This window comes from Vombatus ursinus, unplaced genomic scaffold (assembly GCF_900497805.2).
Source record: "Vombatus ursinus unplaced genomic scaffold, bare-nosed wombat genome assembly UNPS02014801.1, whole genome shotgun sequence".
NCBI lineage: Eukaryota > Metazoa > Chordata > Mammalia > Diprotodontia > Vombatidae > Vombatus > Vombatus ursinus.
This window is the reverse complement of record NW_020954579.1, coordinates 27540241-27556207: the sequence shown is the minus strand read 5'-3', so window position 1 is coordinate 27556207 and position 15967 is coordinate 27540241. Positions and strand designations below refer to the sequence as shown.

Sequence of the window (15967 nt, the reverse complement as noted above, 5' to 3'; positions counted from 1 at the left end):
CCCTCAATAGAATGTTAGCACGTCATCATACAGCCTCTCACAACTGCTCAAAGAAATGTACCCATCAAAGTTCTCCTGACTTTTATTTTTGTATTTCAAAGTTCCTGCTTAACTTTGGTTTTTTCATCAGAAATATCTGAAAATTCTCTATTTATTAAAGATCCATTCCCCTCCCCTGTAGCTTTGCAGGCTGTTATTCTTGGTCTTAAGACTCTATCCTTGGCCTTTTGGAATACTGCATTGCAAGGCTTCCTTCGTTTACAGCAGAACTTGCCAGCTCTTGTGTGATCTTGACTGCTTCCTCAGCACCTGAACTGCCTCTTTCAGGAGATTCGTAGTACTTTTTCTTTGATATGGGAGTTATGGATTTTGGCTATCACACATTCCTGGGACTTTTCCTTTTGGCATTCCTTTCAGGAGGTGGTTGGGTTCTACCTTCAGTTTATCCTTTGGTTCTTCTAATAAATTTGGATGGTTTTCATGAAACATAGTGTCTAGGTTTTTAAAAAAAATTATGGTTTGCAGGGATTCCAATGATTCCTAATCTCATTTTGAGAGGTTTTCCAGGTCAGTTGTTTTTTGAGAACAGACATAAATCTTTTTCTATTTTCTTTTTTAAATCTTTTGATTCCGGTCTAATAATGTAGTCAATGATTTATAATGATTTCAATAATTACACAACTAATGGATGATGTTTATCAGTTTCTTTTCTAAGCTAAATATTCTTCCCATTCTTTTCTCCAGAGACATCACTTTTTCAAAAATCTCATTTAACTTCTTTTAGGTACATAGTTTTTTGTAGAAAAATCAAACCCCTTCCCCCAACTTTCTACTTGCGGTTTTGGAATTCTCTCCTTCTAGGATTTGGGTACCTCTAGATCTATAATAACTTTTTTTTAGCGTTACGGTGTTTTGGTTTACTCATCTCCAGCATCAGTTCCTGAATTAGGGCTTTGTGACAGAGCCAAGCTTTGTATCTTGCTGCTTTTTTTAGCGGGGAAATTGCACCTGCTTGGTCTTATCTTGGACAATCTGGATTCTTTTGCCCATCCCTATCTCTGAGGTTGGCCACCACCTCTGAATTTTCGTGAGATGTTAAATCTTCAAGGCCCTAAATGGACTGGATATAGATCCAAGTACTAGGGACGTGGGCTGTGTTGGTCTGAATACTGCCATAAAACACCATTTGCTACTTCTCATAGTTTCCAAGATGCAATGCTCTGGTTAACCTCATTAAACTAGTGTTGGCTTTGTGTCTCCTTTCCTAATGACCACAGGCTTCTGAATAACTCCTTCTGCAGTTCTGGGAATGGAAGAAGTCACTGTGGCTTCTCATTGGATTTCTTGATTATTATTTGATCTCACGTTAATTTCATTTTGCTGTGTTATATATAGAGGAACTGGGCTGTCTACCTTTATTCAGGAAGTCATTTTTGATGGAAGTCCTCCTGTATTCATTTTTTTGGACTGCTACAACACACTGCTGATTCAGATTGAGTTTGCAGTCAGTAAAAGTCCTAAGACTTTTTCAGAAAAACTGCTCTCTAACCATATTTCTCCCATTCTGTTTGTGAAAATGATTTTTTGAAACCAAACTCATTAAAAGCAGGATCTGTTTTATTTTGTCTGTCTCCCAGTGCCTGTCAATGCTTGTACCTGGAGCACAGGAGGTGCTCAATGAATGACTTGAACTGAACCTCCCAGTGTGTCTCTAAATTTCTTTTTTTCTTCACTCAGGGGTCATTAGGACTTTGGCCTAATTTGCTTTTTGAAGATACTGTCTGCTTTCCACAGATGGAAAAGCTCTATTTAAACATCAAAATATGAGCCAAAACAGAGTTGAACATAGAAATGGTTGGCAAAAATTGACACAGAAAGAACAAGGGGCAAGAGAAAAAAGGTGCTAAGATTAAGCTGCAATAGTATCTTGCTGGGTCAGGCTTCCTTCAGAGGAGATAAGGTTCACTGCAGGAAACCCACTTCCTACATAGAGAACTGCAATTTAAAGAGCTGCCCTTCTGGCACATGGCATCAAAAATAAATTCATGATAATTTAGCTCTGTGGAAAAAGTCTAGCCTTAGTCTTATTTAGTGGTTAAAATCCAAGTGATATACTCTTGAGGAAAACAAACACTGTAGAATCTTAGAAATACAATACCATAGGTGGGCTGACAGCAATCATTAGAGTCCTTTCACAAAGATTTAAAAGTTAATAACATGGGCTGGAGATATAAGAAACAATTTATAACTGTTTTTTAAGAAACAAACTGAATTTTCCTACCTTAGCCCGTATTAATTTTGCTAGCTATAACACAGTTAACCAAAGCTTTAACTATGGTGGGAAAACTGGCCTTTTACTCTAAGTCACTGAAATTGAGGAAGCTAACAGCACTTATTTCTTCAGCATCATAAAAACAGGAAAACTTAACATTGGTCTTGTAATTTGATAGGATTATAACAACAGACATAGGGAATGGACCTGAGGATTTCATCAACTTAGGGAACTCCCAAATGAGGAAACTTCCTCAACCAATACGGGTATAAATCTATTATCTAAAGTACTAGGAAGGCAGGTGGCTCGCTCAGGGTCAGAGAGCCAGGATGTGTCAGAGACAGGTCTTGAACTTGGGTTTCTCTGCCTTCAAGGCCAGCTTTTTATCCGAAAAACACACTATCTGGTTACCAAGAACAATGAGTTTAAAATATGAAGTTACTAGATCGCCTGCTCCCCAAGCTAAATGTCATGTAAACACCTCCTTCAGTCTGCCTGACTCCTGCACACCCCAAGAGTGGGCTGACAGTGTGCCAGGGTCTCTGCACACAGGGGCTGGTGTCCCAGACCCTCCTCTCCAGACTCCATCATACATTGCTTATTCACCTTTTTAAAAGGAGGATGCACTTTGTGAAGAGATCCCTATGACCCACTTTCCTATGCTTGTCCACTCTAGGACAGCTTTGCTATAACAAAAAGTTTGTTGTCATTTTAAAAAAATCTGATTTTGAAAGGGCAAGGTTTTCCCAACTATTTTTTTTTTAAGAAGCTATCACCTTAGGTATTTCTTTTCATGTCTAAACAAAACTTTCAGAACAGATGAGAGCCTATTTACTGGCTGCCTACAACAGGTTCAAATTAGTACTAAAGAAAATTTGAATTGCTTAAGAAATCTCTTACTATAAAGTAGTTGTACATTTATAATATGAAATTTACACAAAAAAGTGACTTTCTGATTACACTAAAAGCATTTATATTAAAATAGGACCAAAATTTTTTTATTCTATTCCTTGGGCCACTTCATGTCTCTAGCCCCATTCTTCTGAAGCAGTCCTGTACTTCTGGTTGAGAGTTCTCCAAACCAGACTTGCCCAGACTCTCCACACTGCTGCTCTCTGGCCAGTTCCATGCCACGTCCTCTCCTTTAGGATGAGGTTCTGCTGCAACCTCTCTGGGACCCTATCCTCATGATTGGAGGGTGTTCTCCATAACTAACCTAACCAAGCTCCCCATGAAGCTGCTCTCTGGCCAGGCTGTGCTGTAGCGATCTTTCTACCATCTCTCATCCCTTCTACTTCTAGCCCTGTGAAAAGCAATCCAATCAGTAATACAATTCTGAGGAAGGAGATTGTCCTCATGGCACCACTCACCATCCTATGACCTTCCCAATCCAAAATGTACCTCCCTAACTTCTACTTTCCTACATGTACTGTTTTCCTCTATAAAACTCTAAGATCATTGAGGGAATGACTGTCTTTTTTATTATATTTTTATCTCCAACACTTATCATAGTACCCGGCATACATTAATATTTAATAAACCCTCTCCACTGGGGAATCAGTTCATGTACTGTTTCAAGTTATTTTACATACTCATATCTTATAATTTGGCTTCCCACACCCCCACAAATGAAAATGAATTCATCCTCTAGAAGAGCAATCTCAAAATTTATGGGCTGAGGCCTGACCACAAAGGGACCATGTGATCAACACATCAAAGGGTAGAAAGATGGGCAAAATCAACCCTCCCCAGAAAATCTAATTGTGGGATTTGCCCCTCACGCAACCATACCTACCCTTTTCTCCCAACACTACACCAACTGTGTCCTCCTCCAACACACAAGTTCTGAGCCTTTCCCTTTCTGTAAGTTGGCCCTGCAGCTATTTATAACCTGCTGTACTAGGTGTTATAGGGAAAATTCTGCCTTTTTTACTTTACTTGGCCTATTGTTTCTTCCTACCCCTCCCCAATAACCTTGAGGCTGAGGCAGGAATCCTCAACAAGTTCTGCATTCTGTGGAAATGACCCATGAATAATAGCCTCCTCCCCTATTTAATTTTAGGTGGGATAAAGTGAGTTGCACAAAATGAGCAAGCAAGAATAAATTGGAACAGATGACAGACCTCATCATGTTGTCTTTTTCCCAGAACCCATCCCTTTTCCAAAATTCCCTATTACCACTGAAGGCAATATCAACTTCCCAGTCAACCAGGTGTGTCATAACCTCAGTGTCGCCTTCAGCACCTCACTCTGTCTCACCTTCACCCCACATATCCAATCAGTTAACAAATCTTGTAATTTCTATTTCCAAATCTCTCCCCTTCTCTCTAACCACAGAGCTACCATCCTAGTTCTAGCCCTCACTTCCTCTCACTTGGATTAATGTTATAGCCTCTGAATTAGTCTCCTTGACTCAAGTGTCTCTCCAATCCTGCACAAAGAGCTGCTAAAGTAATTTTCCTAAAGTACAGGTTTGATCATGTCACTCCCTTATTCAAAAAAATTCCACTGCTCCCTACTGACTCTTGGATCGAACATTATTTTGTCTCTATTTCATTTAAGTTTTCTAATGTATAAAACTATCAGTACAGTAGGATCATATATACAAATTCATAAAAAAATACATATATATGATGAAGCATGTGCAAAATTTTTTTTTTTACTAATAAACGTAAGGTCAAAAAGCTTGGAGACCATTGATCTAAAGAAATGTAGGTTCTCATTATTCTAAAGTTAATAAATAATTCAAAGTGTATTCTCAAGAAACAAAAATATCCATAATTTCTCTCCACACAAAACTTTTCATTTACCCAGACAGTATAATAGTGCAATCAATCATGAAGACAGTATTTTACAAGTGCTACACTTGATATTTATATTATACCCTTTATGCTGTAATAACAAAATACACAACAAATACAAATTGGTCATTATTTTAACTAGAAATAAAAAAATATTTCTTGTTACTGAATACAAGATGTAAAGTTACCTTAGAGAAGCTATGGAGGAATAGGAATATTTAAAAACTTATAGACATAAAGCAGTGGAGGAAAGAACAGGTTTAAATTAAAGGTGTTGCGTATTTATTGGGATACATTTGCCATCTCTGTACCATGTAAGGAGGAGCAGAGGTAAAATATTTTTCATGTCTTGTTGGAATTTGTCTACATACTTTTCAAATAATCAACAAGTATTTAAAAAGATAAGAGTTAGAAGATGACTAGCAAATAGTTAAATCCTTTCATTCAATTTTGATTCCAAATGTTTGGTCATGAGAACTGATGAGGTGGGGTAGCTTTCTTATTCAAATAAAATAAATTCTTCTATTACTTCAATGGTAATTGTTTTTTAAGAAGTACCACTCAAAAAAATTGTGTAAGAAATTAGATTTTTATCCACACACAAATAAGTCTACTTAAAATCAACTAAGTTTTACTTTTAAGTTAGTTCCAGAACATGACTCTCCACTTTCCAACAATCATCTATAAAATTAGAATAGTTCAGTATGAAACCCAGATCTCTCATTAAGTGAGAAGCTCTGATCCCTTTGGTCTTTGAAACTTGTCTTGACATCAAAACAAAGTCACAAATCAAATTCTTCTGCTTAACTGGATAAGTAGGAATAGAGTGTCCATTCAAGAAAAAGTCTTCATAAAAAGTCTCTGCATAATGGATGCTAATCTCAGATGAGTTCAAGCACTTCAATGGAATACAATCCCATATTTCTTTGCTGGTGCAGTTTTTGTAGCTGCTGTAAACTTCCTTCAATTTTGTTGAGTTCTGAATAAACCCATACCTAAAGAGAATTTTAAAAGCAATGTTTTAATAATGCTTATGTATAAACAAATCCCATCTGGTTAATAACTATTCAGCACCATAATTTTAATTATCAGTTGAATTTTAGGTGATAATTGGCACTTTACCGAAAGGAAAATGAAAATGAATCTTGTGGTGTATCCAATATTCACATACCTGGGCTTTCACAAACTTATAAAGACTTGCCAATATTCCTTTTGCTTCTGGAATCATCACAACAACCGTAAAATGAGCATCTAGCAGGAGACAGATCCAATCCATAATCTGTAGATAAATAGAAAAATAAAGGTTGTTGGATTGTGCAAAACCTGCCATGTCTGACAATTTCCAGAATAAGAAGTTGTTTTTAATGTATAGCTGGACTTTTTTAGTTTACAGATGGGCAATCCTAAGAAATAGAGGGCTCTTCTTTCTAAAACTTGGTGTACATTATAAGAACCACTTTAAGATTATTGGATTATTTGATATGATTAATACCAATGAAGTCAAAGAAAGTATTCAAGACTTTGATCTATGACCCTACTATGACCCTCTTCTTTGAAATGATCTAACTGTTCTGCTTTGTGACCCAATTCTGCCCTACTCTGAAAGGTGTATAAGGATCATAACCATGGAATCATGTGGGACTAAAGTTGCCATAATCCCCAACAGTGCTGATTCCTAGGTACTTATAAAACAATAACATGTAATTTTATATCCTCCTGACTCTGTATAGTTCACTTAATAATTTTCATCAAAAAATACTGTTTCCAAAGGCCTGATGGCAAAGCAACAGCATGGGGCTTAAACACATGCCAGAATATGAAGAAGCTTACTAGACTATTACCTAAAACCCTAATATCTAATCTATTACAAACACTGGATCACAACACATGATTTTATATAATATGCTTTTATCTTCTCAAAACATTATTTGCCCATTTAAAATAACTGCAAACAACATAAAATAATTGAGCACTTACCTGCCAAGACAAACCCAGGCACTATATAAACACAATTACAAAACACTTTTCACACAAATAAAGATAGATCTAAACAAGTGGAGAAACATTAATCACTCATGGGTAAGCTGAGATTAAAAAAGAAAATTCTACCTAAGTTAAATTACTTATTCGCTGCCATACCAATCAAACTACAAAAGAATTATTTTGTAGAGATAGAAAAAAACAAAATACATCTGGAAAACCAAAAGGTCAAGAACATTAAGGGAATCAATGAAAAAAACGTGAAGGTGGCATAGCAGTATCAGATTTCAAACTATATTACAAAGCAGTAATCATCAAAACAATCTGGTACTGGCTAAGAAATAGAGTGGTCAATCAGTGGAATAGATTACATCCATGATACACAGTAGTATGTGATCACAGCAATCTAGTGTTTGATAAACCCCAAAATCTAAGCTTTTGGAGGAAGAATTCACCATTTGACAAAAATTGCTGGGAAAACTGGAAAGCAGTTTGGAAGAAACAAGGCATAAACCCAACATCTCATACCATAAACCAAGATAAGGAAAAAAATGGATAAATAATTAAAATATAAAGGGTGATATCATAAGTAAATTAGATGAGCAAGGAAAAATGTACCTGTCAGATCTATGGAGAAGAGTATATGACCAAATAAGATACAGAAAGGATCACAAGAGGTAAAATGGATAATTTTGATTACATGAAATTAAAATGTTTTTACACAAACAAAATTAATATAGCCAAAAATTAGAAGGAAAACACAAAACTGGAAAAAATTTTTACAGTAAGTTTCTCTTATAAAGGCCTCATTTCTCAAATACATAGACAACTGAGCCAAATTTATAAAAATAAGAGCAATTCACCAATTACTAAATGATCAAAGGATATGAACAGGCAGTTTTCAGAAGAAATCAAAACTATCAAAATAGTCAGATTAAAAAAAACCTCTAGATCACTACTGATTACATAAATGCAAATTAAAACAACTGAGATATCACCTCACTCATGACAGAAAAGAAAAAATGAAAGTTAAAAATTTTTTTATGTGTAATTTGAAAAAAAATGTAAAAAAAAACAAAGAAATGACAGGGGGGATGGTTAAAAAACATAAGAAGACTTACATGAACTGATATAAAGGAAAGACAGCAGAACCAGAAGAATATTGTATACAGTAAAAATAATACTGTAACAATATCAACTGTGAAAGACATAGCTACTCTGATCAAGGCAATGATGCAAGACAATTCCAAAGGAGCTGTGATGAAAATGCCATTCCATCCACCTCCAGAGAACCTATGTACTCTGAATACAGACTGAGTCATACTTTTTTTCCCCCCTACTTTCTTTATTTTCTTTGTTATTTTTATCTGTGTTTTCTTTTGCAACATGGCTTATATGGAAATGTTTTATGTGACTTCACATGTATAACTGATATCAAATTGCTTGCCTTCTCAAATGGAAAAGCCAAAGAAGGGAGATAATTTGGAACTTAAAATTAAAAAAAAAAAAGTTAAAAATTTTTTCATGTAATTAGGAAATATTTAATAAAATAAACAAAAATATACTAAAAAAAATTTGCCAATGACATTGCCATTCCAATAAATTTGACACTTATTACAGGTCATTTATAAACTATAAAGTTTTCTAATAGATCTCTACTATATCATCTGTCTAAAATTTCTGAAAAGTAGTTGGGGGGGAGGGAATATATAAGTCCTCAAAATTAATGATCACAATATTTATAACAACAATAATAGGAAGGATCCAAACCATAACACTTATAATATCAAGGAAAACTATCATCCCCAAGGCAGCTATAGAAAGATTAACAATGTCTTGTCAACAAAGAAAGATCAACAGATGTTCCTGGAGCACATACTAAACAAGTTAAAATTTCACAGAAATATTTCTGAGGTCTACAGGTATCACTTCACAGAGCAATAGTAAAGGCTGATAATAGGTGCATGTTACTGCATTTGCTGAATATAGTCTTTGATGGCTAAAATTCAAGCAGGGAATCAATGGGGTCATATCCACACCAACTCAACCAACAATATGTGGACAAAGAACTCTAAAACAAATGGCTGAATCATGTGGATTTATTTACAGAAATGGAAAGGTTTATATAAGCTCTTTAAGACAGGGACTATCCTTTTTTTGTATTTGTATCCCCAGCACATGGAGTGTTTAATAACTCTTTGTGTATTGATTACTGTTTTTTACTTTTAGTAAGTTTATATTTCAACACTTTTTGTTCAATTAAAAAATCATTTTGCTCCTCTGCACCATTGTCTATATAGTATTAAATATCAAGCAGAACTAGGTACCTATATTTGTCCCCACATAGTTTATCTCTAAACTCCACTGATCAAGAAATAATAATAACTAACATTTATAAAGCACTTTAATATTTACAAAGTGCTATCAAACCCAATTTCATCTGAGCTTCACTATCACCTTCTGAGATTAAGTACAATTATTATTCCCATTTTGAAAATGATAAAACTATATAGAGCACCAGCCCTGGAGTCAGGAGGATCTGAGTTCAAATCTGGCTTCAGACATTCACTAGCTGTATGACCCTGGGCAAGTCACTTAACTCCAAATGCCTAAAAAAAAAAACAACAAACGATAAAACTGAGGCTTAGAGAGGTTAAACAATTTGTGACATAAAACTAATAGCAGCTTCAGGAACTGAATCCATGTCTCTTTTGACACAAAGTCCAGCACTCTTTTCATGAGTTCAATGAATTGGTCAGGAGTACAAGACGCAACAGAGATAGGAAGTTTACAAAAAAAAAAAATTGGGGGGGGGGTAACAAGAAAAGAAAGATATGTTGTAATGGTTATAAGGACCAGGAGTCCTATGAAATTCCTCAATGAAACCCAACTTTCGTCACCGGTCATGTTTTTCCCCCAAACCCTGCCTATAACCAAAGTTAACTGTTTAGCTACTCAGAACAAAGTAAATGTACCACCTTCTCACCTGGTTCAGGGTTGGAGGACAGGGTCCAGGAAGAGTCATACTAGCATTTTCACTACATTTCTCATAAAGGAAATGCAAATACTGGAGAAAGAGCTAGGATAAAGAAAAAAGACAACATTTTTATCCAAAGCAAATACTTAGTTCATCAAGAGAAATCTTTCAACCTTTCCTCTGCTTTATTTATTTCTCCTGTATTTCTTTCTAGTGTCTGTTTACTTTCAGCTATGCTCTGAGACTTAACTTGGGAGTAATGCCACATGTCCATTAATCCTCCTCAAGTTCCCCAATTTCTCACACCCAATTTTAACTCAACATTATGGCTGTGCCGTGCTGTTATTTTCACAAGCAGACTAGGTGATAGCAAAAATCTAAAAGAGAAATCTAATTTCGGGGCAGCAAGGTGGCACAGTGGATAGAGCACCGGCCTCACACCAAACACGTGACATTTACTAGCTGTGTGACCCTGTGCAAGTCACTTAACCCCAATTGCCTAAAAAAAAAAAAGAGAAATCTAATTTCAACAAAGTTCTTTATGAAAGAGTACTTACAATGACGTGTTGCACAGTGAGGTCTTTCAAATTGGGCAAAAGAAATGTTTCACTATATGCTGAATGGAGAATTGCATTTCTATTTATGACTAAAGGAAAATAAACATCACCTTAAGGATGTATAAAAAAGATTACACTATAAAAATACTTTCTTAAATTTGTATGAAATTTTTAAGGAAAAAGATTAACTCTATTATCAAGTATTTTTTGCTAAACCCTTAGTGAAAATGCTTAACTACTGCATGAATGAGTCTTTTATTCAAAACAGTAACAAGATATTTTTAAAAGTGCTAATTAGCAAACTGACACTAAGAAAGCAGTTACTTTTGGCTGTCTGGTGGCAGTTCTTTCTATGAACTGCTACTTAAAATATTAAAATTTAAGACTTCTTATTAGGAACACTGATTATGACATTTAGAAATTAGAACTCTTACTTTAGAAGAACTCAATTTAACTGGCTAAAAGAACTGGACTTAAGTAAACAGCCTTGAATATGCCCATTATTACAATTCATTTCACTTAAAAAGAAAACCTAACCATTTCAGTTGGTACAGAGCTGTGATTTCATCATTGTGGGGAGTTCCTAATTGTGTAAACTCCTTCCACTATGCAGAGCATCAACTTATCTGTAACTTAAAACCTTTGAAAATCATCTGAGACACTGAGAAGTTATGTGGCTTGTTCATGATGCTACAGTGAGAATGTGGCGTCAGAGGCAGAACTTGAACCCACACTATTTCTGACTCTTGAGTCTGGCTTCTCTATCCATTATACAATGATGCCTCTCGGTCACTTTAATACTAAGTTAACATTCTAAAACATGAAATAATATCCCTGGTTTACTCTAATATTTTTTTTGTAAAGTAAGGTTACCACTTGGTAAAAGACACACAAAAAAATTTATGTTTCAAAGGATACAGTAAAGCTGCTTTTTGGGGAGTTACAGGACATGTTAGAGTAGTATTCATTGTGTCATCCGGTTTATTTAACTTGTCTTCAAAGTTATTCTCTTCTAAAAGTACTGGACTGAAACCATTTTGAACAACTTCTGTTTTTCCCATTTTCTCATCTTGGGCAAAGTTAATGTAACCAATAACTGACTCCACGTTCACATTTGTCTCCTCAAGGCTGTCATCGCCAATGCTACAAGAAAAAAAGATATGTCATCAATAAGCATGAAATTCATTCTGATGATTCCACATTGCTTCCTCTCCCTAACAACAGGTTACTATAACCAAAAATAAGTCTCTTTCCAAATCAGAGAAATGCCAAGGACTTAATTTTCTAAGCATTCTTAAAATTTCTGTAAAGAGTAACAATGAAAACATATACTAAGAACTGAAACAAAGGGAAAAAAAACCAGTTTGTTTCCCACATACCTTAGGAAAACCTTCAAGCAAGCACAGGTAATTGATTCAGGAATGTCAGGGAACTGCTGTAGACAGAGCTGTAACAAATGTACATCTCTCTTTTCCAAGGCAACTGCCATCAAGTCAGGACACAAACTGAGAGAAAAATAAAAGATGCAATATTTTAAAATCCCACACAAATTCCACTTGTAAAAATATTCTGTAATTTCCCCCCCAAATATAGAAGTTGGAATTTTATAAAACATATTACAAGAATGTAGTACATACAAAATTATCTTTAAGCAAGAAAAGCTTTTACCTGTAAGAAAGTACTTGAGTTTGGATGAGTTGTACCAGACTACTCTGAGGATAAAATGCTGGTTCTGCCTTACACCTTTCCACCAGTTCTGTTACTATGTGCCCAACAGTAATTTGAAATTCAGGTGTCCGTTTATCAGTCAAAAACTTACTCAGCTGCTGTTCAAGGTGTTTTTCAGAAGCATCCTGAAAGACAAGTGGAATCCCACTCTGTCATAGTAACATGCTATTAAATCAAAATTCTAAAGTAATATGAATAGAATATTTTCTCATTTTCACTCAGTTACTAGCAGTGGCATCATTAATGAATGCTTATAAAATGAAAATTGATATACTATAAGTAAAGACTGCACTCTAACAAAGCTGCAGTTCCAAAGTGAATTCTACGTTAAACTCCTGGGAGGACAACTGAACTGCTGCTTTAGTCAATGTATGATTTAATGATTCATCTATAAGTAACTTGTAATCATAAACTAACAACCTGGAGAAGACCTTGGAAGATCATGTAGTCCAACCATCTCTTTTTATAGATAAGGAAACTGAGGCATGGGCGTGGGATGGTGGGGGAGAATGGGACCAGAGAGGACTGGATAGGGCAGCAGGCAGAATACCTTGCATGAGGCTATAGTGCTAGCCAGAATTTGTTTATTCATAAGCTAGGCAAGATCACAAAGAAATGTTTGTGCAAGTTTAAATACTCTATGCAGAGAAAGAGACAGAGAGAACTTAATTAAGAGCACTTAGTTCCCAGTTTCATATTCAGATTCTGTTTATCAACATTCCATATCTCTTTAGAGCTTATGGACAATTTAGTCCTCTCCTTACTGAAATCTAACTTTATCTGAAATGGAGGTTCTGGGGCCACTCTAGCAGGCTGGTGAAAGAAACAGAGGGACCTCTCCTCAGAATGTTTTTAAATGCAAAGAATTAAATACATAGGATACAAAGGAAATCAACTGTACTAGAATACAACTTTCAGAATATTAAAACACAAGTTCACATACCCCAGGTTAAAAATCCTGACCTAAAACAAGAAAAGGATCATCCTGCAAAAAACCAGAGTGTTCAAAAAAGAAGTGCTAAGAGGTTCCAATTCTCATTCTGTTAAGATGATGCTATAAAATGTACTTTCTTTAGCATCAAGTACTGGATTCAGATTGAGAGCCACAGCCAGGATCAAAATTAGAATTTCAAGTAATGCCTTGTTTTCAAATATTGAAAAACTTCATTTAACAAGAGTTAGTATTACCTAGCACTTCACTGTTAAGAGAAAGAAACAAATTTCCAAGAAAACTAGTTATTATTTGAAGTTTATGTCAAAAAGCAGCTTCCAGGATGTGGCCTGGTGTCAGTACAATCTCAGTTCAGCATCTTATGCTTCTAAATCTACACAATGGAAATGGATATTGGGAATGATCAGCAAACAAAGATTCAATTATTATACCATACTAAGCAAGCAACAGGCATTATTAAGCACCAACTGTGTGCCGGGCATTACGCCAGGTAGAACCATGCACTTAAAATTTTTAAGCAGAATTTTCTGTTTCTTAAAAAGTTTCAATTAATTGAGGTTTTGTCGCATTTCCTCTGCACAAGGCTTAAATTTTTTAGTGCCCTAAAAGAAAAGTTACCCTAATATCCATACTTAAAAGTTGTCCTGAATTAATAGAACCTTGTGCTTGTCAAAACACAAGGTAGAAAAATAGGAAAAAAAAATTCAAAAGGGAGTCAGAGAAACAGATTTGGATGTTAAAGTAAATACATACTTAAAAAATTAATCTGTAAAGAACAAAAGTTTATGGACACAGTTTAGCACAGTGCCTAGCATATAATAGGGGCTTAATAAATGCTTACTGAATGACCAAAATGGACAATTATAATCTTTTCTTGGTCATTGTTTTTGTTTCTATATTTGAATACTTGTACAAATAAATGGAAATTAAAGTGAAATTTTAATTGATTTAGGAATAAAAATAATTTATATGTGCCAAGAAACTATTTTATTTACCTACCTTTATACCTGATAAAAACTCTCTGTTTGTTAAATCCTCCAGCTGAGACCTGGTCTCATTTCTTCTTGTCCTTAACTAGAATTAAATAAATCGATTAGGACCTTGAAGCAGTTAAAAAAAAACAAACCATCTAGTAGAAACAAACTTCCTCAAAAGATTAATGTATATTTATATCACAGGCAAAATAAATCCAGGGATATCTAAACTATTCTGTTATTGTGAAATTTGGTCATGATGATTATAGTGCTAGCATTAATACCTAAAGTTGTGGTAAATCAGCAAGGGAAAAGAAGTATCCCTAATTCAGTAGAGAGGTGCTGCTAGGCACCTATCCTTCTCATCCTTTTTCCTCCTTTTAAGTTTCTTCTTCCTAACCTTTTCCTTTATTTTCTTCTGGGTGGGTTATCTAAAAGTTTAGGCTGTTGGAGAACAATTTAATAAGCATTTTATTAAATGCACACTTATATGCCAGGTACAGTGCTAAGTGATGGGGATACAAAGACAAAAATGAAAGTGGTTCTAACCCTCAAAGAGCTTACATTCTAATGTGAGGAAGGCATGTTCACACAGAAGTCGATACAAAATTTAATGTAAATACAAAGTGTATGAGGGAGGAGTGGGAGGTGTGAGAGGTGTGAGAACAGAGATTATTAACAGAAGGAATCAGTATAGACCTCTTTTAAGGGGTAGCACTAGAACTGAGCCTTGAATGGAGCTTAGGATTTCATAACAGGAAAGGGAGGAGTAGCATTTCAGGCAAAGGAGATAGCCTTGGCAAAGGCACCAAGGCAGGAGATGTAATGTTGCCTAAGGGCCAGAGAAAATATGCCAGTGTGGCTGGAATTCATGAGATGAGGTGATGTCAAATAAGTCTGTAAAAATAGGCTAAAGACACACTATGAAGGGCTTTAAATGCCAGAAGTATGTATTTTATTCTAAAGTCACTAAAGCTTTTTGAGTAGAGGAGGGACATGGTCAGACTTGTGCTATGCTTTGGGAAGATTACTGTGGCAGTTATGTGGGAAGATGGATTGGAGGTGAAAGAAAGGACACAGGAAGACCACTCAGGAACATACTTATTATAGAAATCCACCAGAAGAGAGGGGAAGTAGGCCTGAAAAAGGGTAGAAAATGTTGAATGGAGAAGAACAAACACGATTTGGTAATTAGGATGTGAATATGTAACTTCAACCCAATTATTAAGTGTCTACTGTGTGCAAATCTAGTCCCTAAAGAGGTGACACTATTTGAGAAGGATGGATATGTATGGATTAAGGGGCGGCTTGTATAAATACATAATGCATTCCACAAATGGAATGATAGAGATTTCAAGGACCTGACTGCAGTCCAGTCTGGCTGGAACATAGACTGTAAGAAAGGGAATCAGTCTGGAAAATAAAGTTAGAGTCAGGCTGCTGAGCTCTTTAAATGCTGAGGAATTTTCTTTTTATTCTAGAGAAAACAGGGAGTCACTGAAGATATTTGAGCATTATCAGACTTGTGCCTTAGGAGATTATTTCACCTCCATACACTCCTGATCCAGGGACACTGGCCTCCTTGTTCTTCCTCAAAGATGACGCTCCCAACCCCCAGCATTTTCACTGGTTGTCCCCCATGCCCAGGACTCTCTCCCTTCTCATTTCTGCCTCCAGGATTCCCTGGTTTCCTTCAAGTGTCAGCTAAAACACCACCTTCTACAAG

At 35.6% G+C, this 15967-nt stretch overlaps 1 protein-coding gene across 1 annotated transcript in view; it reads right to left on the bottom strand.

Moving 5' to 3' along the window:
• Window positions 1-5332: 5332 nt before the first annotated feature.
• Window positions 5333-15967, bottom strand: part of NOL11 (nucleolar protein 11) — a 30356-nt gene continuing 19721 nt past the window's right edge. Inside the window, exons 11-18 of the mRNA XM_027873042.1 lie at window positions 14267-14341; window positions 12256-12440; window positions 11967-12092; window positions 11506-11730; window positions 10588-10666; window positions 10040-10132; window positions 6245-6352; window positions 5333-6068 (exon numbers count right to left, since the gene is read on the bottom strand). Of these exons, the coding sequence (XP_027728843.1) occupies window positions 5955-6068; window positions 6245-6352; window positions 10040-10132; window positions 10588-10666; window positions 11506-11730; window positions 11967-12092; window positions 12256-12440; window positions 14267-14341 (1005 nt within the window). The 3' untranslated portion in view covers window positions 5333-5954. The remainder of the gene's footprint in view (window positions 6069-6244; window positions 6353-10039; window positions 10133-10587; window positions 10667-11505; window positions 11731-11966; window positions 12093-12255; window positions 12441-14266; window positions 14342-15967) is intronic.